At 42.0% G+C, this 23,002-nt stretch overlaps 1 protein-coding gene across 1 annotated transcript in view; it reads left to right on the top strand.

Annotated features, from left to right (window-relative positions):
• Positions 1-4,097: 4,097 nt before the first annotated feature.
• prkdc (protein kinase, DNA-activated, catalytic subunit) overlaps positions 4,098-23,002 on the top strand; it is a gene marked incomplete at its 3' end in the record, with an annotated part of 34,063 nt that continues 15,158 nt past the window's right edge. Inside the window, exons 1-42 of the mRNA XM_080050289.1 lie at positions 4,098-4,336; positions 5,011-5,087; positions 5,180-5,284; positions 5,633-5,707; positions 5,856-5,964; positions 6,097-6,209; positions 6,483-6,582; positions 6,700-6,755; positions 7,110-7,140; positions 7,228-7,385; positions 7,505-7,651; positions 7,904-8,068; positions 8,280-8,448; positions 8,813-8,862; positions 8,991-9,098; positions 9,511-9,660; positions 9,944-10,053; positions 10,202-10,361; positions 10,698-10,784; positions 10,901-11,020; positions 11,169-11,328; positions 11,455-11,564; positions 11,853-11,940; positions 12,047-12,210; positions 12,318-12,470; positions 12,741-12,848; positions 12,940-13,166; positions 13,356-13,450; positions 13,743-13,845; positions 14,136-14,269; positions 16,788-17,018; positions 17,447-17,673; positions 17,772-17,980; positions 18,787-18,919; positions 19,122-19,280; positions 19,800-20,003; positions 20,218-20,406; positions 20,629-20,733; positions 20,877-21,044; positions 21,137-21,264; positions 22,351-22,558; positions 22,821-22,999. Of these exons, the coding sequence (XP_079906415.1) occupies positions 4,171-4,336; positions 5,011-5,087; positions 5,180-5,284; positions 5,633-5,707; positions 5,856-5,964; positions 6,097-6,209; positions 6,483-6,582; positions 6,700-6,755; positions 7,110-7,140; positions 7,228-7,385; positions 7,505-7,651; positions 7,904-8,068; positions 8,280-8,448; positions 8,813-8,862; positions 8,991-9,098; positions 9,511-9,660; positions 9,944-10,053; positions 10,202-10,361; positions 10,698-10,784; positions 10,901-11,020; positions 11,169-11,328; positions 11,455-11,564; positions 11,853-11,940; positions 12,047-12,210; positions 12,318-12,470; positions 12,741-12,848; positions 12,940-13,166; positions 13,356-13,450; positions 13,743-13,845; positions 14,136-14,269; positions 16,788-17,018; positions 17,447-17,673; positions 17,772-17,980; positions 18,787-18,919; positions 19,122-19,280; positions 19,800-20,003; positions 20,218-20,406; positions 20,629-20,733; positions 20,877-21,044; positions 21,137-21,264; positions 22,351-22,558; positions 22,821-22,999 (5,738 nt within the window). The 5' untranslated portion in view covers positions 4,098-4,170. The remainder of the gene's footprint in view (positions 4,337-5,010; positions 5,088-5,179; positions 5,285-5,632; positions 5,708-5,855; positions 5,965-6,096; positions 6,210-6,482; positions 6,583-6,699; positions 6,756-7,109; positions 7,141-7,227; positions 7,386-7,504; positions 7,652-7,903; positions 8,069-8,279; positions 8,449-8,812; positions 8,863-8,990; positions 9,099-9,510; positions 9,661-9,943; positions 10,054-10,201; positions 10,362-10,697; positions 10,785-10,900; positions 11,021-11,168; positions 11,329-11,454; positions 11,565-11,852; positions 11,941-12,046; positions 12,211-12,317; positions 12,471-12,740; positions 12,849-12,939; positions 13,167-13,355; positions 13,451-13,742; positions 13,846-14,135; positions 14,270-16,787; positions 17,019-17,446; positions 17,674-17,771; positions 17,981-18,786; positions 18,920-19,121; positions 19,281-19,799; positions 20,004-20,217; positions 20,407-20,628; positions 20,734-20,876; positions 21,045-21,136; positions 21,265-22,350; positions 22,559-22,820; positions 23,000-23,002) is intronic.

Here is a 23,002-nt window from a genome sequence, read left to right as displayed (position 1 = left end):
CGTCAAACGTAGCTAATCAACAAATATTTAAAACGCTACCGTTTCGTTATCGATGGTCGGATCACAATTCTTTCGAATGATTTCTTTCCGTGTGGGTCGGTAGATGTTCTGTGCAAACTGTGGTGTCAATTGTCCAAAAATTGTGGGAGGAGTAACGAAAAGTCAGTTTTGCAGTTTTCGCGATTTTGCGAAAAATCTATAATATCGCAAATGGGCGTGGCCTATGCCAAATGATGCAGCTGACTCCAGTGAATCTGTGGATATAAAGTTTTTGACTGTGGGAGGTTCGGTGTGGGAGTTATGACCCCAAACGCGTTTTCCTTGGTGTAGCGCCACCTAGTGGCCGGCATGTCTGAATTTTTTTGTCTGCGTAGTCCGGACGGACCTGGATCTAGTCATGCAATTGGCATGTCTGCACCCTTTACGGTTTGGGCTGTGGACACAGTTTTAGGGAGGTAAGTATAATAATAATAATCGCCACTAAAACAATAGGGTTCCCTGCCCCGCAGGGCTTGGGAACCGCGTTGCTGTGCAAAACGCGGTCCCAGCTCCTGCTCGGGCTTGGCCCCCTAATAATAAAAAAAATCGCCACTAAAACAATAGGGTTCCCTGCCCCGCAGGGCTTGGGAACCGCGTTGCTGTGCAAAACGCGGTCCCAGCTCCTGCTCGGGCTTGGCCCCCTAATAATCCTTACAAAAACAATAGGGTTCCCTGCCCCGCAGGGCTTGGGAACCGCGTTGCTGTGCAAAACGCGGTCCCAGCTCCTGCTCGGGCTTGGCCCCCTAATAATCGCCACTAAAACAATAGGGTTCCCTGCCCCGCAGGGCTTGGGAACCGCGTTGCTGTGCAAAACGCGGTCCCAGCTCCTGCTCGGGCTTGGCCCCCTAATAACAATCCTTACAAAAACAATAGGGTTCCCTGCCCCGCAGGGCTTGGGAACCGCGTTGCTTTGCATACAGCGGTCCCAGCCTGCTCGGGCTTGGCCCCCTAATAATAATCGCCACAAAAACAATAGGGTTCCCTGCCCCGCAGGGCTTGGGAACCGCGTTGCTGTGCAAAACGCGGTCCCAGCTCCCTGCTCGGGCTTGGCCCCCTAATAACTAGAACTGCAAGCAGTTTTGACCGGGGGCCAAGCCTCCGACGCAACTCGTCGTCAATAGGTATCGCTGTTTATGGATGAATTTCGCGAAACTGCCACGGTGGAACGATGCAGCTCAATTCACAGAACAAGTGGATGTCAAGTTTTTTAATGTGCGATGTGTGGTTGGCGAGTTATGAGCAAAAGCAGATTGTCAGCCTTGACAAAATGGCCGCCGGAGCTAATTGCACAATGTAATGTCAATGGACATGCTAACATTCCCGCCTTTTTTCTTTGACGGAAAAAAAAAAATCTAATTTTATTAAAAAGTCCCTTAAACATTACTATTTCTTGGCCATATTTTTCATATAGACTTGGGTATGCCCCTTGATGGTTTCCCGAGAGTTTTAAGAAAATTCCTCTGGCCAATTAGGAGATATAAAATTTCCTAATTTATGGCGCCCCCTTATGGCAAAATTCTCCAAATTTTTTATTGAACGCAATTAAGGGTAGCCCCAACATATGTCTAAAATTTGGACTTGATCCGACTTATGATTTTGGATTTATGAATTTTTTCGTAAAACGTAGCTAATCAACAAATATTTAAAACGCTACCGTTTCGTTATCGATGGTCGGATCAAAATTCTTTTAAGTGATTTTTTTCCGTGTGGGTCGGTAGATGTTCTGTGCAAAGTTTGGTGTCAATTGTCCAAAAATTGTGGGAGGAGTAGCGAAAAGTCAGTTTTGCAGTTTTCGCGATTTTGCGAAAAATCTATAATATCGCAAATGGGCGTGGCCTATGCCAAATGATGCAGCTGACTCCAGTGCATATGTGGATATAAAGTTTTTGACTGTGGGACGTTCGGTGTGGGAGTTATGACCCCAAACGCGTTTTCCTTCGTTGTAGCGCCACCTAGTGGCCGGCATGTCTGAATTTTTGTCGTATGCGTAGTCCGGGCGGACCTGGATCTAGTCATGCAATTGGCATGTCTGCACCCTTTACGGTTTGGGCTGTGCACGCAGTTTTAGGGAGGTACAAATAATAATAATAACTAGAACTGCAAGCAGTTTTTACCGGGGGCCAAGCCTCCGACGCAACTCGTCGTCAACCGCCGCGCCGGCCGCTCACTCCGCAGAATCTGCGGATGTAAAGTTTTTGACCGTGGGATGTTCGGTGCGGGAGTTGTATAGGTATCGCTGTTTACGGATGAATTTCGCAAAACTGCCACGGTGGAACGATGCAGCTCAATTCACAGAACAAGTGGATGTCAAGTTTTTTAATGTGCGATGTTTGGTTGGCGAGTTATGAGCAAAAGCAGATTGTCAGCCTTGACAAAATGGCCGCCGGAGCTAATTGCACAATGTAATGTCAATGGACATGCTAACATTCCCGCCTTTTTTCTTTGACGGAAAAAAAAAATCTAATTTTATTAAAAAGTCCCTTAAACATTACTATTTCTTGGCCATATTTTTTATATAGACTCGTGTATGCCCCTTGATGGTTTCCCGTGAGTTTTAAGAAAATTCCTCCTGCCAATTAGGAGATATAAAATTTCCTAATTTATGGCGCCCCCTTATGGCGAAAATGTTCAAATTTTTTATTGAACGCAATTAAGGGTAGCCCCAACATATGTCTAGAATTTGGACTTGATCCGACTTATGATTTTGGATTTATGAATTTCTACGTAAAACGTAGCTAATCAACAAATATTCAAAGCGCTACCGTTTCGTTATCGATGGTCGGATCAAAATTCTGTGTGATAATTTCTTTCCGTGTGGGTCGGTAGATGTTCTGTGCAAAGTTTGGTGTCAATTGTCCAAAGATTGTGGGAGGAGTAGCGAAAAATATGTTTTTCAGTTTTCGCGATTTTGCGAAAAATCTATAATATCGCAAATGGGCGTGGCCTATGCCAAATGATGCAGCTGACTCCAGTGCATCTGTGGATATAAAGTTTTTGACTGTGGGACGTTCGGTGTGGGAGTTATGACCCCAAACGCGTTTTCCTTGGTGTAGCGCCACCTAGTGGCCGGCATGTCTGAATTTTGTTGTATGCTGAGATTTCACGGACCTGGATCTAGTCATGCAATTGGCATGTCTGCACCCTTTACGGTTTGGGCTGTGGACGCAGTTCTAGCGGCGACAAATAAGAATAATAATCCTTACAAAAACAATAGGGTTCCCTGCCCCGCAGGGCTTGGGAACCGCGTTGCTTTGCATACAGCGGTCCCAGCCTGCTCGGGCTTGGCCCCCTAATAATAATAATCGCCACAAAAACAATAGGGTTCCCTGCCCCGCAGGGCTTGGGAACCGCGTTGCTGTGCAAAACGCGGTCCCAGCTCCTGCTCGGGCTTGGCCCCCTAATAATCGCCACTAAAACAATAGGGTTCCCTGCCCCGCAGGGCTTGGGAACCGCGTTGCTGTGCAAAACGCGGTCCCAGCTCCTGCTCGGGCTTGGCCCCCTAATAATAGAATATGATTAATCATAGCCTATGGTATGCCAGTTTAAATTAAAATCTTTGGGGAAAACTGCAATTTAGTTACGACCACCGGAGGGCAGTGTATAGTCAGTCATTCATGTAGGCCTGTATATCTCAACCATAAAGTTACAAATTGACAAGATTAATTGTAGACACAATAATCTATCATTTTCCGGCGAACATTCCGAAATAAAACTCGAAAAATGTCAAATACACCATAGTTAAAAACTTCTGAAAACCATTGACTTCACGAATGTCAACGAAGAAATATTAGCAAGCGTGCAGTTAGATCTTCCAAATAAGACAGATTTACTGTAATGTAGATTTACTGTAATGGGTCTACCACAACAATGCAAAAGTGAGCAAGTGGCCTCTCGAGGGTACATTCAACTGAAGACCTTTGTCGTCAGGGCTTTTATTTTGAAGCACAATTAGCGTGTATCCTCTCCTTATGCTTCCTGGTGTGAGATTGAATTGAATGAGCTGAGTCTCTTGACAGTGGAGTTGTTCAGCTAATAGCAGGAGTTCAGTCTATGTCTAGTGGTTGTATATTCCTGAGATAAAGTAATGTGGCACTAGTGATGCTAATGTTAGCTTAGCTCTGGGTTGCAGTCATGTCTTCTCTTCACAGCAGCGCTGGCGGAGGGACCCACGGGCTTCTCCTCAAACTTCACGAATCACTCTCAGACGAAGACAGTCGAGCTGCGGCTTTGAAATGTCACGATATTGTGGGTGACTTGGGACAGGAGTGCATGCTAACACCAACCGAGAGTGAACTTGGTAAGAGTCCATCAAACACACTGCTCTCAGTATCTCAGAGGAGCACATTGAACCCCCGCCAAACTCCATTAACAATCTGGCCATTTCATTTTAATAACGCATTTGCTGCCAACGTGCGTTACACACCTTGAAGGATATATTGCTCTGTGTTTCTTTAGAAGCTATTTATCAGTTCGTCGTGCAGAAAGTATTTCAATATTGTCGATGAATATCTTTTTTTTTTATTTTAGTTTGCGTGTACGACATCAGCCTCGTCCGCCAAAACTCACTGTGGTGGGCGGTGACACTCAGTCTCTCAACACGATAAAACAAACCACTCGGTTGGTTGCTTTACTCCACAGGTAGTCTGTAATATTAAACTGGTAAATAAAAATCCAAAAGCAGGGATTAAGTGTTCTCTAATTAAAACTATTCACAGTGGATTTGCAACAGAGGTTTGTCGGATGTTAAACCAAAGACCCCCTCCATGTCTTGTTATTCCCCAGCTCTTTACTTCACACCATCCCATACCTTATGCAGCACATAGAATATGTTCATATTACCAAGCATAGATACTTACACATTTTACAGATGCATTCATATAACAATTGCAATGCTGCTCTCATTGTGTGATCGATGGTATTGTGATACGCATACTTTCTCACTGACTCCACCTTTGAATCTTTATCTCGAAGCTTTACAGACATCCTTGTTGTTCTCCAAAGACTATGGACTGCTCATCTTCCTCAGGAAGTCCCTGGCCTCAGACGGGGTAGATATCAAGGAGCAATCTCTTATTTTCTTTCTTTTTTATATCCAGCTAATTTAAAAGTTCTAATGTTGATAGAAAACATCTCTCTGCAGCTGCGGGACACCCGAGTTGAGATCTTGTGTTTCTTGGAGAAGTTCTTGGATCGGATCTCGCCAAGGGTCAAAGGTTGGGAGAAGACCTACGCCATTGATATAAGAGTGAGTTCTCCGTTTCGAACTAGGTTAAAAGTTTTTTCGTTTTTTTCTCCCTCAGGAAACACCTGTTAGACAATGACTTTCTACAGTGCAAAAAGTGTAAGAGCCATAATACTGCTAGTCTACTCTATACAGATGTGTGTGTGTGCGTGTGTGTGCATGTGTGAGTGTGTGTGTGCACGACAAACACTTCAAACAGAGAAAGAATCATTGTGACAGTGCAGTGAAAACAAAGGAAACACCTCTAATTAAACAACTGAAACCAATGGATTTGTTTTTTTGCATGTGCACAGTTAATTCCACACGTTATTATTAATGTTGTTTATTCTCTCCATTTCTTGTGTTATGCAGGACACATGCATGGCTGTGTATACGAAGGAAAAAGTAGCCAAGAGCAGAACAGCAGTGCTGGAGCTCCTTATTAAGGTTGGCAGCTGGTGTATATTCTATTGCATAGAACTAACTGTACTACGAGATCAAAGTGAACTGCACTCAGACCAAAAGATTTGGTATTGATACAATATTTGAATAAAAAAATGAGTTGTTTCTATATGCTGGTTAAACCCTTTCCCAGGTCCTCCAAACAACAAAGGCCTCAAGTGTGTCTGCAGACCTTCGGATCTCTACTCTGTTTGAAAGATTTTACAGCGAGCTTTGTCAGAAGAGCAAACTAGCAGATTCTGGTGAGTCTTCATCCTTATACTGTACCTGAAACCAAGGTTTGGTTTGACATTGTAAATATCTTTATACAGGCAAAGGAAAATGTCAAATGTTTCCTCTTTTTTTGTTTCTCGTATCTTGTTACTTTTGTACAGTGCTTGGCAAAATCTATGAGTTGCTGGGAGTGCTTGCAGAGGTTCACCCCAGCGAGATGGCCACCTTCTCCGACAAACTCTACAAAGCCTGTTTAGGGGAGCTGAAAGAACAGGTCTGTATATTTTTAAGCAGATGATATGAAGATAACCTAGAAAAAGCTAAGAGAAAATCATGATCCGTTGAATGTGTGGAGCTAAGTGTTTAGGCAGGGATGACTAAACAGTTCAGGTGTTGTTGTTTTTTCTTTTCCGATTCTGTGACTCGTTATCTACAGTTCCCCTCTTTTAACCTATTTGGTTTGTTGAACACATAAAAACAAATATAGACGGTTAAATGTGTCTGTGTTTCAGATGTGGGTTTATTATAATGTGTTTTGATGTTTCAGATGACGTCATCAACAAAGGAGCCTAAACTTTTGGTCGTAGCCGGATGTTTGGGAGGAATCACTGCTCTAATGGTCAACTTCCCTAAAACCATGGAAGATGGTGTGTGTGTGATTTTGCCTTTTATTTATTTAACATTCATGACAAAAAATAAATTCTCTGTTGTTGTGTTTCTAAGGCTGCATGATAAGAGGATATGTGTGTGTCTCTGACTTGCAGACCCGGCAACATCTAGGGACATATTTCAGTACGCCCTGAAGGCCATCACTCCCCAGGTAAATGTCATTTTCTCAGATAACTAACCATTTTCTGTACAGTGGAAAGTAATGTGTGTGTGGCTGCTAGGTAATAGTATCGAACCTCAGTACAGTACCTTTTTGTTTGAAATGAAATGTGTCGTAGAGATCAGCTAAAATTGTTACTGTAGGTGCTACACAACCTGACTGATATTAGTAAACTTATTTTATATTGTAAAGTGCTATGATACTACTACTCTATGTAGCATATGTTGTCATATTAACATCAATGTGTATGCATAATGTGTGTTGAAATTCGATTTTTGATGCTAACATGACTCCTATATTTGCTTGTTTTCTTTTGTTTGTTTTCTTATTACGCTTTTTTCGTAGGTGGAAATGAGTCGCTATGCTGTCACATTTGGTAAGACCTTCCATTTCCACAGCAAAATGAAGGTAAAACTCCCTTTAAACTCACATCTCTCATAGCTTTCTTTACTTTCTTTGCCAGCGGGGCTGAGATTGTTTGCAAGACATGCGTCCCAGTTCAGCAGCTGTCTCATGGACCACTACAGGGATTTGTTTGACGTCATGTCTAAGCTCTGCGGACACATCAACGCTGAGATGAAGAAGACAAGTTACTACGCACTCGAGGCTTTTCTCAAACAGGTAAACACTTCTTAATAATAATCACTGCACCGAAATGAAATTGCTTTTTGACACGCTCCTTGTAATCAATGGCACGGACTACACCGCTCCTATTACAACACTGCAATGTTCCCTTCCAGGTTGCAATGCTGGTGGCAGAGAATATCGAGGAGCACAAGAGCAAGTTGAAGTTCTTCATGCAGAAGTTTTGCAGCATCATCAAGACCATGGACTCCACGCATAAGGAACTGTCCATTGCCATAAAAGGATATGGATTCTTTGCAGCCGTACGTTTTCATTGCTTTGTTTGCCTTTTGATTATAGTTGGAAAAGCCAGAACTTTAGTGAAAAAGAAGTTTGTGCACGCTTGAATAATTGTTGTTATCAACATTTTCAACAGCTGCTGATTACTCATATGCTGTATCTTCAATGCTTCACGTTTGGGCTTCTGTGTTGTCAGCTAGATACTTTTTTTTAAATTAATCTTCTCAATTTCTGTATGATCATTTTTTTAAATTTAAAATGTAATTGTACTGTAGCCGTGCAAGAAAGTTTGCCCTCAAGACGTGGACCTGATGTACACGGAGCTGATCCAGCGCTGTAAGCAGATGTACCTGACCGAGTCTGACGGAGAGGACGAAAGCTTCTACCAGCTGCCCAGCTTCCTGGACTCTATAGCCAGTGTTCTGATTCACCTGGACAAGGTATCAAAGACACTCACTCACTCACTCACTCACTCACTCACTCACTCACTCACTCACTCACTCACTCACTCACTCACTCACTAACTACCTACTCACCCACCCACCCACTCACTCACTCACTCCCCAACTCCCCATTACACCATTATGTCCTACATTAGCAAGAATACAATTGTCTCATTCAACCCTCTGCTCTGTGCCCTTACTCTCTCAGATTCCAGAGGTGTACACGCCTCTCCTAGAGCGTCTCCTTGTGGTTCAGATAGACATCTTCCCTCAGCACAGTGAGAGAGTCCAGACTGTGTGTTGCAGGTCCATCCTTAAGGTGCTGGTGGCCATGGCCGCCAAAGGCCCTGTCCTGTGGAACTTCATCAGCTCTGTCGGTACGTCGAATAGGAACACACATTACCTGAAGTCCTTCATGATATTTTTATAAATGAAACACTGCCCTTTATACGATACTGTAAGGATAGATGTGTGTTAAGAAATGTGTGTATGTGTGTATTCAGTCATTATTAAGACACATCTACTGTGTTAACGAAGAAACGACTGAATACACTATCGGATGCAATTTTATTTTGTCTAGTCCTTCTTAATTGAGGATCCAATGTTGAATCTCAGCGTTTGGAAGCCCTTAAAAGTAAAGATATAGAACTTATCAGAATCTTGCTGCTTTTGTATGACTGTTATCTTAGACGGAATCACACAATAACATCCATTAAAACCGTCTTCCTTTTGTTTTTCCAGTTCACCAGGGCTTGATTCGCGTCTGCTCAAAACCCATCGTAACGTCTGAGGTCAGACTCAGGTTTTCAGATGCTGTCATCATAGTTAAATTTCTAGATGTGCATCATGTATATATTATATAGCTAAATGTTTAATATGCAGTCAAATTGACTTTTCTTTTTTGTCCTTCTTCTCTCAGGACAAAGACGGTGATTCTTCCCAAGTTCGTACTGGAAAGTGGAAAGTTCCCTCCAGTCAGAACTATCTGGCCCTGTATAAAAACCTGCTGGACTGTGATCGGCTCAAGGTACAATGTGCTTTTTGTCTTTTATCATTACTTAACATTTAGCCACTTAGCATCCCCTTTGAAGACATTATTTAGGGATTTTCTAAATGCTATCTTTAAGCCTGTTGTTATCATGTCTCACATAGCATACTACCTAGTTTACATAGTTATAATTGTACAACATTTATTTCAGAGTCTTGCATGCACTGGTTTGAATTGTAAATATTGAAGTACAATATATCATAAATCCACTCTCTTTCAATCATTAGAAGAAGGGGACAAATGCTGTAGGGGCAGATTGTTTCATTATTCTCAGCTGAACAATTAAAACAGAATTTGTGGGTAGAAAATGTCTTGCGTGTACTGGGAGACCTTTCAACTAGCACTACATTTCCCTTGAGGTCCGTGTTACGCTTTATGTCCTCCCCTGCAGGACTCAGGATTTTTGGACGGAGCTTTCGAAAGTCAGAACGCTGCCCTCGGGTCTTTGAGCCGTCTCCTTTACGATGAGTTGGTGAAATCCATTCTCCGAATTGTGGAGAAATTGGACTTGTCCGTGCAGAAAGTGACACCGGGAGAGGAGGTGAGGTCTCAATCTATGGACTCACTTTGATGTAGTTCATCATGACATGGACAAAAGCTGTCCTGTTAACCAACTGCTTGGTAAAGGATATGTTGATATTAAGTCATTAAATCATTTTCTTTTTCTTTTTTTTTAAGATTTGTAAAAACGTCCTTTAGGGGGGCATAAAAATGTAAAAGCTTTTGAATACTTGCTAAGTCCATTTGTATGAGTTGAAGCATAATTCACTACTCCTTTTGAAGTGTTTCTGTCTGCTTTACCCTAATCCATCCTTGTCCGTCAGGCTCTGGGTGATGCGGCCCATGTCCTGCCCTCCTCTGACCCCACAGCTCATCTGTTGCCCAATAAGATCAAAGATTTCACCGCCTTCATCAACCTGGTGGACTTCTGCAGGTAATGGAGACAACAGACAAGACACTGAACTGCCACACCCTAATTGTAATCAATTCTTACATTGGGCACACATGGTATTGTAGCACATTAACAGTTCATTTTAAGCATAACAATGTCTTGGGTGAACACTGTTTTTTTTTTCCTGCAGTGAGTTGTTGCTGAGTAAACACGTGGAGTATTTTCAGTCCTGGGTGTATCCCTTAAGTCATGAACTCATCCTCCACTCCATACGAAATCCACTGGTCAGCGGCTTCTACAAGCTGCTCTCTGTCATCATGAAAATTGCCAAGAGAAACAAGTACTTCCAGGTAATATTTCCACGCCTACTACAAACTAAGCACTAGGCTCTATCACTTTTAGTTTTTCTAATCACACCGGCCGTTGCATTAAATGCATTAGGTTGTGTTTTTTCAATTGTTAAAATAGAATATTTGCTAATCGTAGTCACAGAACATATAATACTGTATCAAAGCTATGGGTATTATGTGACACCAGGTGGAAACAAAGAATGAATGTCCAGTACGCTTATGTCAGGTATATTTGCAGAGTGGGACAAACTCAGATGAAAAGTAGTGATGTCATGCATACACTTCTCGATCGGACTACAACATGCAAATTATAAACCTTTGTTTTTTTTTGCACAGGGAGTTGGCCTGAGAAGCTCTCTGTCCCCCCAGAGTGACACAGTGAAAAGTGCTTGCTTTGCACTGTTCTCTAAGTTTGGAAAAGAGGTAGCTCCTTTAACAATATATCTTAGAATCATTGTTAACTTTTGTGCTGGTGTAATGAACAGCAATGGAGCATTGGAACATATCATGTGGGAGTTGTGACTGTGTTGTCCCAACAGGTGTGTGTGAGAATGAAGCAGTACAAAGACGAGCTGCTGGCGTCCTGCCTGACGTTTGTGCTCTCGCTGCACCACAACATGGTGGCTCTGGACATCAAGGCCTACTGTCCTGCTCTAGAGGTGGGAGCCTTTTATTTGTCCTATTGTGTTTTCTATGAACCAGTTAAGGGCATTTCTTGCTTTAAACAAAAGCAAGAAATGCAGATGTACAGTAGCTTGTTTACTGCAGTCATTTCCAACCAAGTATGTGTGTTTGTGTGGGGTTTAGGCTGCTCTGAAGTTGGGCCTGAGCCACGTTCCTTTGGCCAGTGTGGCCCTGGATGCTCTGGAGGACTGGTCATCCCACATCCCTCTGGAGACCATGCAGCCCTGCTACACCAACATCCTGCCTCTCCTGGATGGATACCTGAAAACTGCCTCCACCAACAGTAAGCCAATGATAAGAGTATCAGTCAGTTGATTGACAGCTCGGTTACATTTTAAAATGTTAGCCTGGTAAATGAAAGCACCACACATACGAAGAAAAAGCCTAATTCAGACACTGTTGACTACAGACAAAGACGACAGCAGCTGGGAGGTGATGTCCTCTGTGTCTACAAGAAATGACAAGGGATACAGTCGAGTGATGACGCGGCTCTTGAAGAAGTCTAACCAGCTCAGCATGGTACTGGATGGGAGAGGGGGGGGATAACATATTTCAGTGTTTAGCTTTTTGTGTTTATTTCTCTGCTTTCAGTGGTGTTCCAATTCTCCAAACGTAATTATGTACGATTTCCAGTATTTACTCGGTATTGTCTCTGGAAAAATTTAAATAAGAAGTTGGATTTGTATTATCCATTTTATTCATCCATCATTTGTTGCCATACTTATATGATTGCCATGCTTCTTATTGCTGAGATCACTGAAGTCCTGTATTTGAGCCTACTTACTGATGACTTCTATGTGAATGTAGGAAGACGCTCCAATGGTCACAGTGAGGCTCAGGGTGGTGAAGTTACTGGGTCACTTGGGAGGAAAGCTGAACAGGAACCTTGTTACCGGTAAGGATTTACATAACCATAACCCACCTGCTGTCTCATTCCATTTCACACTGACACTTGTTTTTGTTGATTCGAGGCCTCTGTGTCTGTTTTCACTTTCATCCAGTGGTCTCAACAGAGGAGATGATGAAGAAGTTTGTGGCCTGGGACACGGAGAAAAGGCTCAGCTTTGCGGTGCCGTTCACCGACATGAAGCCAATCATCTACCTCGACCCATTCCTGCCTCGCATCAGTGAACTGGCTCTGTCCACAAGCGACAGACAAACCAAAGTACAAGGATTTTACAAAAAAAATATTTTAATGCTATACTTGTATATATACTGTATATGATGACAGTGGTCTCATGCAATGGAATTCAATGCTTGTGTTGGATGCAGGTAGCGGCTTGTGAGCTGCTCCACAGCTTGGTGGTCTACATGGTTGGGAAGAGTGCTCAGATGGTGGAAGGGAAGAATGCTTTGCCTCCCATGTACAAGCTGCACAAGAGGCTGTTTCCTGTGCTACTGCGTCTGGCCTGTGATGTGGATCAGGTATGTGGAAAGTTTGCAATTCAGACAGCGAGAGATGATGTGAAAGTTTACAGATATTTTATGTGAGTTTGAACATGTAGCTACCATCTTATTAAAAATTTTTTTTTTATTACATGGTAGTATTCAGCTAGACTTTCAAAGGCAGGTATTCCTTACCCCTTTACAACATAACAAAGAGCATTGTTTTTCTTACAACGGCGCTTGGGTTAAAGGTATATGATGATGTGATATCTATGGTCATGTTTGTGCATTTGAATGTCTTCTGACCAGGTGACCAGGCAGCTCTTTGAGCCGCTGGTTATGCAGCTGATTCACTGGTGCACAAACAACAAGAAGTTTGAGAGCCAAGATACAGTCGCTGTTCTAGAGGCCATAATGGTAAGGGCATCATTTTATGAACACACATTGGTTTTCGGTTGAGTTCTCAGGTTTTTTGTGACAACAATTTAGTTTGTGTTTTTCTTTTGAGGACGGCGTGGTTGACCCTATGGATAGCACTCTCAGAGACTTCTGTGGCCGCTGCATTGAGGAGTTTGTCAAATGGTCGATCAAACAGACCACCCCCAAGCAGCAAGAGAAGAGCCCTACTAACATGAAGTCCTTGTTCAAGCGTATCTACAGCTTGGCCCTCCACCCCAATGGGTTCAAAAGACTGGGTGCGGCCTTAGCATTCAACAGTATCTACAGACAATTCAGGTATGATACTTTTCCCTCTGTAGACCCACGAGATTATGAAGCCACGAAGTACATACAGTACATTTTATGTTTTTCCTATTGAGTTCTATGACAGAATGAAGAAATGAATAGCGAATAATTTTTATATAGAAAATGTTGGATTGTTGTATGTTGTATATACCTAATACTGTTCTGTGTGTGTCCCCGCAGAGAGGAAAGTTCTTTGGTGGAGCAGTTTGTCTTTGAGGTTCTGGTCATATTTGTGGAAAGTCTGGCTCTCGCACACTCAGATGAGCGATCAATGGGTAACTTTTCTTCCATTTCAGGCTTTCATACAAATAAAATTGCCTACTCGTGATAAAACAAATAAATGGATTGATGTGAAGTAACTGTTACATTTTCATAAATTGTGTTTTTAATTTTCCTGTAAAATTGCTAAAACACATTATTTTAAGTTTTAGTTTTTGCAATCATATTGATAACAAAATGTATATATGAATGTTCCAGACCATTACACATTAACGTAAATAAATAATTCATAAATAAATAAATACCCCAAAAGGTATTAAACTGTTTTCGCCACTCTTTCATCAACAGGTGCGTTGCAGCAAATTGGCTCTGCCATTGATCATCTGAAAAGAATCATCATGCTGAAGGCCTCCAGTCTGAATGAGCACAGTGCTAAAAGACGCATCCCAAGGTTGGTCATGTGTACATGGATATTTACCTTAGCCCAAGTTAATCAACATTTTATTTTATTTTTTTCTTTTATCTTGAAATTTTTTCAAGAAATGTTGCTTTGAAATTAAATCCAGCAGTCAGGTAAATTGTGTATAGTCGGCTTGACATTTACTAACTACTTACTGCATAAGTATATGCACACTGCCTTTTTGCACTAAAAGCCCTTTGCTTTCATCACAGTTATGTTTATGCAATGTTAAGAGATCGTAATTTCTATGTATAATTAAATGTAAAATCCTCTTCTCCCAGGGGCTTTCCACCTGATGACAAGCTGTGTCTATCTGATATGGTGTTATGGCTTCTGGAACAATGTGGCCGACCTCAGACTGAGTGTCGCCACAAATGCATGGAGCTCTTCTACGATTTCATACCACTGCTCCCAGGTCAGTGATCCTACTAAACTGCGTCATATTCTAATGTTGGCCATGATCCGACGCTGAAGTTAAAACAACAGATGCAACTCATAACAAGAAAAAAAGTCTCCTTTCATAATTCAGGTTGAAGCTTGATTTCAAATCAAATCAATGCATTCATTGTGGTAATTTTGTAAATTCTGAGAAAATAGATGTTGCCAAAAGCTGTTTTAGTGACTATTGCTACTAGGGATGGGAATCGAGAACCGGTTCTTGTTCAGAACCGGTGCCGAGTCAACCAATTCCTTGGAATCGTTAACATGCCTGCTTAACGATGCCGCTTATCGGTTCCGCTCGTAGCAAATGCGTCATGACTTCAGACACGCGCTGCTTTGTTTTGGTTCAGAACGCAGCAAACATGACGTCGAGGCAGAAGCGCTCTAAAGTGTGGTTGTATTTCACGCGAAAAGGTGACAATACGGCCACTTGCAACAATTGTAAAGTTTCCATTTCATCAAACACGCAAGCGCGCAGACTGCGATCCTGACGGTTAAACGTTTAAACGTCCGCTGCCTTACTAGTCGGCACCAGAATTGCCCATCACTTGGATTTGAACATAAATTTATGAATTAACGTGTGTGTAGGCCTAGGTGTGGGCAAGTGAAAGGGGGAGATACATAAAAAGGCGAGAGCAGCATAAAGCAAAGCAAAAAGGATGTCTTTACCGCTGCCAAAGGCCCGCTGTTTACTCTCGTTCATCACCTGTTAAAATGCAGCTGTGGTAAGAAAAGTCAAGCAAACGGTGATATAGTGTATAGCATCAGGTTTATTTTCAATCAAGAATAGCAAGAATTTTCCGCGGAGAGGTCACCGGTTCCAACACACGTAAGTATGTTACAAGAAGTGACCATGTTCACTCAAAATCATGGACTATTTAAGGACATGGTGGGAGGCGGGTATTCTCCGCGGAGAGGTCACCGGTTCCAACACACGTAAGTATGTTACAAGAAGTGACCATGTTCACTCAAAATCATGGACTATTTAAGGACATGGTGGGAGGCGGGTAGACAGGTAAGGCTGGGTGGGGGGAAGGAGGGGAAGGCAGGTTGGGAGGCAGACAGGTTTTGAGATATACATTCATATTATAATCGTGGGTGGGGCAGGCTGACCCAGAACAGCAGGAGGCTGTCTGCAGGAACTTTGTCACCTTTCAAATGTATAGTCAGGCTGGCTCCACACGGGAGATTGAGGGGGATGGTTGAACCTACATTTAAGTTAATCAGTTTACACTAAAACACAGTCAATGTATGCCTATACAGGCCTGTAGCAAATGTTTCCTATTTCATTAATAAGCATTCTAACATTTGAGTCCAGACATACATCATATGCAAAATCCGCCACCACACAGCCTTTACGCACGGCGGTGGAGACAGACCCAAAACAACACACAGCGGGACTCGGCGGTCCGGTGATAAGAAAACGTTTAACAAGACACTTTATAAAGACAGTAAGACACACTTAAAATAACGCTCTCTGCCCATACAAAAAGCTCTGCCTTGGATTACTTGATGCAGCGATCGATGTATAAACCTATTATTTACTATCTATGGTATAAACCCATCCGCTACGTGTGTCTGATGACGGGCCATTATATTAATAATAAACAGCGCGCTGCACATAACAGCATGTATATTGTAAAGCTGAGATGGAGCGGTGACTCCTCGTCGCTGGCGCGGTGAAGAATAAGCAAAGCGATACATTCTCTTTTAGCCTTTCTGGCAAATGTATTCTCTTCTTGAATAGCCTACATGACTGACTGTCAGTTCAACAACAACGTGACAGTTTGACCTGAGACGTTCCTTCCACGGACCTATAAGGAAAGGGTTCCTTCACGTGAACGTAGTGACATCATCACGTTGCCCTTTCAGAATAAGGGCGCAATCATCATATAATAATAACACTGAACATAAATTAAATATCTCGTATCCTTCCTGAGAGGGCAAACATGATGATTGTTCTGCATAAAAATGGTTAATTTGCCAAAGTTGATAGTTGGTCTTATCTTTTCAAAAGACTTGTTTATATTTATTATGTCAGTTGAATTTGGTTTCAAGTGCAAATGAGCACTGTTAATATTCCAAAAAGCACAAGCTCTTCCTTGACTGTTTTCAGTCTGTGTTTTTAGTTTTTAGCGCACATAATGGCATTTGGGCTTAAAAGCCAAACATTTATTTTTTTGTTTGGACCAATTAATGTGAAAATTGACAATTTCCTACAAGTAGCCTACTCTTGATAGTCTTTCAAGGCACAGACTAGACACACCTCTGATCAGATATTAAAGAGAGATAATAAAAACTAACTAATTTGTACTTATTCTCTCACCCAATGAGAATCGATAAGAGAATCGATAAGGAATCGGATCGATAAGCAGAACCGGAATCGGAATCGTTAAATTCTTAACAATTCCCATCCCTAATTGCTACTCTGACTCAATTTGCTTTTGTTAAACATATGAATAATTTTTTTTGCGGTGTGTGACTGAACTCAGGGAAGAAGTCTGCACCTCAGTGGGTGGATGACATGCTGAAGGACCGTGGCATAGGGTTCCTGATCTCACGGTTTGAGGGTGGAGGTCTCCTGTCCCAGCCCACCCTCAGGGACCTGACGGGGCTGTTCAGTGTCAGAGCCTCACTGCAATGGATGGACCTGCTGCTGGCTGCCCTGGACTGCTACAACACCTTCGTCAGCAAACACACAATCAAGCCTCATCGTTTACCGAGTGAGTCTTTTTGTTGCTTTGTCCAGGTACAATTGTCAAATGGGTAAAAAGAAAATGGGGCTTCAGTTTTAAATCATCATCGATTATCTCCTTCCTACTCCATAGGAGTAGGCCCAATACCTTGTATTAATCATACATAATAAATCGTACAAGTTGAATTGTTTCTACCTTTATGAGGATAACTATTACATCAATCTGCAATACTTTTAATTTACAATTTCTCAACACAGTTTTAACCGCTATATTTATGTATATTTATTTATCATGTGGAATGTATGAATGAATGTGTGGAGAATGTGTTTTTAAACTTGTTGCACCTTTACAGGAGTAGCACTCTGAATTGTGTTTTAATGATACAATGACGCCATTCTATTCTATCTATTTTACAGTGATCATAATAAATACCGATTTCTTTCTTCATTTTCAAGGCTCCAAAGAGAACTCCAGCTTTCTGAAAGCTATCGGTTTCTTTTTGACTGAGCTGGCGACTCACTCAGTGGCAGCAGCAGAGAGCTGTTTCCCTCTGGGCGAGAAGACTTCTCACTTCAGCCCAAGAGAGGTGGACCAGTACAACTACAGCAAGTGCACCATCATTGTCCGCCTGCTGGAGTTTGCCGTCATGATTCTTGTCAAAGGAGACCAGGAGGTTTGGAAGGTATGACTCAGTTTAAGACACTCTGATAATAAGAAAGTCATGGTCCTTCCATTTTGAGATTTTCTTTTTTGCTGACCATTTCTTTACTCTGTCCACAGCTTCTGGAACAAGATGTTTTTGTCTCAGCTTTCTTTGAGCTGACTTCGCTGGTGGTTTGCGAGCCATCCACTGTCGGTTTCAACATGGCAGATGTGGAGGTGATGAAGAACCTACCAGAAGTGTGTGTTCCTTTGCTAAAGGCGCTCTTGGCCTCACCTTACGGCACTCGTATTGAAGGCAGTCTGCGGACAAAACTCACGCCTAAAAGGTATGTTAATCTTTGACTACTCTTATTTTGAACTCACTATTAAAGAAAAAGAAAAGCCACATGCTGTGACCATTCGAAGAAAAGAAAAAAAAACGTTTGAAAGAAGCACATTAAATGTGTGAATGATATGTTGTCTTCTTGTAAAAGCAATACTGTATCTCATGAAACCACTGATTAATGAAGGTAAACCGTATAATTCCATTAAAGCTCCCATATTATACACTTTTCGGTTCTATTATACACCATATTATATGGTCTTAGTGGTCCCTAATACGTTTTTCTTTAATTGTTTGCTGAAAAAAACTTTCAGATAATTTATTGTACTATGCTGATGTTCAGCTAATCTCACAATGGCCTATTTTTTAAAAAAGAGTTGCAGGTCCCCTCGTAAATATACAATCTTTGAGCTCCCCCCGCCCCCTGTCCGGAAGCGAAGCCAGATACGCCTCGCCCTCTGTCTGTCAGGGCCGTGGACCAATAAGAAATAGGGGTGTGGGCTGCACAGTGGAAGCTTCTGGCTTTACGGTTTGTGAGGTCAGAAAAGGGGATAATTCTGACTGGAGTGTTTTTGGGGGGAGGGGTGGGGGTTTCAGAAAAGGGGAGAGTGAGAAAAGGAGAGATTGTTATTTTTTTTGATATTTTGGCAGTCTCTAGGCACACCGTGGACGCATGGATATGTTGGAACACATTTAAAAAGTGCATTTAGCATAATATGGGACCTTTAAATTCATGAGTGAGTAGTTAACAATTACAATGTGGGGAAATCAACTCAGATAGTAATAGTTTTTTCTTTGATCTGTCTTTAGTGTAGAGGACCTGTGTGGTATAGACCTCTACAATTCCAGCACTCTCCGCAGCCATGACCAAATGGAAATGGTTCTGTTGTCCTGTAAGCAGATCCACAAAGCCGGCTTCCTCAGCTCTATTCTGCACAGCCAGGTATTTGGCCTAGCACATATTTCAAATGTGACCAATATACCACTTTAAGCTTAACATTTGCAGCACTATTTTCTTTTCTTTTTTTTCAAAGTCCAAATGTGCCATTGATCGCAAATGCAATTCAGTATTCCTATCTCCTATGAAGTTGCCACAAAAAGGCCAGACATTCTGCTTTGTTTTTGTCTCTCTGGTCCTGCTAAAGGATGCCTCCTATGCCAAGTCCCTTGGATTGCGACTTCTAATGACAGTGTATAAAGGCATCGCACCCGGTAAGGACAGGAAGGCCCTTCCATCTTTGGACATAAATACCAAGAGGCTCGCAGACGGCCTGCTTCAGCTTGCCTTTTCTCTCAATGGACAGGTCAGTGCTTCTTCTCTTTGGATTAGATTTGATCAAAACTACCTATGGTGAGTCATTTCAAATGACAATAGCAGACTAATTAGGATACAGATGAGAATGAAAAATGTATGTTTTAGTATGTAATACAGTACGTAGAACATTACGTCATTGAAAAATGACCATGAATATGATGCTTTATGATGTTTCACACTGTTCTCATTCTATGTTAACCTAGCTCATTGTCTCGGCGTGTTTTTAGTACACATCACTTTAATAATATTAATAGTATGTATGTATGTATGTATGTATGTATGTATGTATGTATGTATGTATGTATGTATATTTATTTATTTATTTATTTATTATTCATTCATTCATTCATTCCTTCCTTCCTTCCATATCTAAGCTCCTTGGTGTATCCATTTGAATTTCTTGTGTGACATGTGTTCTGTGTATACGACAACCTGCTCATAACCCATTGCCCCTAATGGGATAAATAAAGTTGTTGTGAAAATTAAATTGATTGCCTTTTGTCTTTAGAGTGAGCAGCTGGTGGACTTGCTGTTGAACACCATCATGCTCTCCGTGCCCATATCCGGAAGCCTCAGCAATAACTTCCTGAGTTTCTCTCACGGCGAATACTTCTACAGCCTCTTCCAGAGCACCATCAACGCTGAGCTGCTGAAAAGTCTGGACACCACAGTGCCACACCTTATGAAAGCCTCCTCTCTAAACCCCACCATGGTAGATATTTCTCTCCATTTTCCCGCTTATCTCCTCATAGGCCAGAGTATGTAGCGGTCAATATATTTTGAGTGCACTAGCATCATTAGACCGGGTGCAGTTACTGTACCTTTTTAAAATAATCATTGACTGCACAGACGTAACGTCCGCATTAGCCATGCACTTGTAAAGAAATTATATATTTTTTTGTGTGTGATTATTTTTTTTCTATCAGGTGAGTTTGTTGCTGAACGGCATGCTGGACCACAGCTTCAGAGAGCGCTCTGTGAGGAAGACCCGAGGACAGCAGCTGGTGGAGGAGGTGCTGAAAAGATGGAGCAGTCTGCATTCATGGTGGGAAGGGAACGCCTCGACCCCCGAGAGCAAAACCGCCACTCTACTGCTGCTCTCCAAGCTCCTACAGGTATTCTGAAGCTCGAGTTACTATAGCTTGTCCACTAGCGAAACAATGTCATTAAATCGCTGCATTAACTGCCAGTCTTTTTGCATTCACGAATTGCATAATGATCCCAGGCCAGGAGGAAAAAAACAATACAATGCAGTACAGTACAAGTTTACTCATTGTTTGAACTCATTCCCTCTAATGTTCCTTTATTTCATTGTCATTTATTCTTTCTCTCATCAGATTGACTCTTCTGTCTGCTCCGATGTCAGCCATGACGCGTTCAGACCGGTGTTTTCCACTTTCACTATGCTGCTGGTTGATATGAATCTGCCACTGAATTTCAAGGTAATGGAGACAGTCATGTGTGTATGTTTTGACATAGTATAGTATACGGCATCACTTTAAATGTCAGTACCATTTTAAGAGTACTGTAGGTTTTATTCTATTACTTAGTAAAGTAACCAGAGCTGTTTCTTCAATCCCTTTAGAGTCAGGCCCTGTTGGTGTTGCCCTTCTTCACGACCCTGCCAGAGGAGCCCCTGTCTGAGCTGCAGGGCGCGCTGGACTCCCTGGTGGCCTCCCACTTCCCCATGCAGTCAGATGAGTTTGCTAAGGGCTCGCTCCACCGCAACAACTACATGGACTGTATCAGAAAGGTAAGGTTGTGTGTTTTTGGATAGCAGTTTTGTGTTTGCTAGGTTGAAATGTTCGGACCAACCCTATCCTACATTTCTTTTATGTCTTGTAGTTGCTGGATGCTCTGGAGCTTTCTCAGAGCCCGCTGCTGCTCAAACTGATGGCAGGGATTCTGTGTCGAGACAGGAAACACATCATGGAGGAGCAATTCCTCACCTGCTTCCAGAGAATCGCTAAGCGGTCAGTAAAGCCCTCACACCCGTTTCTTCACGTTCTCCTTCTATACGAGTGTGTTTTCACTTGACTAGGTTAAACACAACACGTTTTCAGATGTTATTTTCTTTTAAGATCTTTTTTTGGCATTTTTTTGCTTTATTGATAGTGTAGAGACAGAGTTGAAATGGGGCAGAGAGGGGAGTGTCATGCAGAGAACGACCACGGGCTGGAATCGAACCCGGGTCGAGGCCCATGGGGGGGACGCCCTACCAACTGAGCTAAGGGCGCCCCCTAGATGTTATGAGTCCATTTTAAAATTATTTTATTTGTTTATAAATCCTTAAACGGCTTTGCCCCACCGTATCTCTCTGAGCTGCTTCACCAGTACTCTCCTGCTCGCTCTCTGAGGTCAGCTGATCAGCTCCTCCTGTCAGTACCCCGCTCAAAGAGGAAGCTGAGAGGGGACAGAGCGTTTTCCATCACTGCTCCAAAAATGTGGAACAATTTGCCCTTCCAAATCAGACAGGCCCCTTCAATCACAACTTTTAAAAAACACCTCGAGACCCATTTTTACTCGCTGGCTTTCGACCCAGTGTGAGACTTTTGATGTTATTTTATTGTACTTTATTTTTGTTATTTTAGATATTATTTTTACCTTAGCTTTATTAATTTTTTTATCTATTTTTATTGTACCTTATTCTACTTATTTTTATTGTACCTTATTTTACTTATTTTTATCTAGTTTTATTGTACCTTATTTTAGGCCTGTACAGCACTTTGTCTCTGCTCTGGTTTGATGAAAGCGCTTTATAAATAAAGTTGGATTGGATTGGATTGGATTATTTTCAAGTGCACTGTAGATAAGCATTTGGTTTAGACTATAAAGTGAATACCAGAGTACCGTATCATGTCTTTACCTTTCAAAATGAACAATGGAGACGAATCTTGTGCCAGATTATTTATTTTTTTAGTACACCCTTATTGGACATGATATCCATCAGGGCAGTGACTCACCATAAAGACACATAGCAGAAGCAGTATATTACATTGTAAAAAGCTGTACAAGAGGTGCTTATTTTGTGTCTACTCCCTGTGTTTGTCAATGTCTAGGTCAAGCACGGAGCGTCAGCTAGAGTTAATGTCTACAGTGTATGGGGTGATCCAGCAGGGTGATGTGCCCATGAGCTCCATGCTGCAGGCCTTGATGGAGAGGGTGCTGCTGCCTCTGGCCTCTCACTGCAGCACCAATGCCCTCAACCACTTCTTTGTGGCAAACATCTGCGACATAACTGCTTTGCTACTCAACCGCTTCACTAAGGTATGCCCTTCAATATTGTTAAATCCAGGGTAATATTTGGAGAAACACAAACATTTGAATAGCTGTTGTAGCATTGTATTTTTATTTTTGTTTGCACCTTGTTTTGTTTTGATGTTTTCCAAATATACTGGTTCATTAAACAGGTGTATTTAGTTATACATCTCTTAATCAAATACAAATGATTTTGTCCACACAGCCCACAGCTTTAACTGTATTGTTCGGAGTAACACAAACGACGATTGCTTTTACTTATCAATTTCAGTCAAGCGAAACAGCATTTGAGATCCAGTTGCTGAAGAAGAACGGCTGCTACAAGCTGATGGAGCTCCTGTATTCCCGGCTTCCCAAAGAAGAAGTTTACTCCAAAGAATCCCGCATTAATCAAGCCTACTGTCGTTTGGAAAACACAGAGGGGAACGAGTTGTCCAAGGCCTTGATCAAGTA

The sequence above is a fragment of the Ammodytes marinus genome (assembly GCF_949987685.1).
Source record: "Ammodytes marinus genome assembly, chromosome: 21".
In the NCBI taxonomy this organism is placed as follows: domain Eukaryota; kingdom Metazoa; phylum Chordata; class Actinopteri; order Uranoscopiformes; family Ammodytidae; genus Ammodytes; species Ammodytes marinus.
This window is presented reverse-complemented; position numbering and strand designations above follow the sequence as displayed.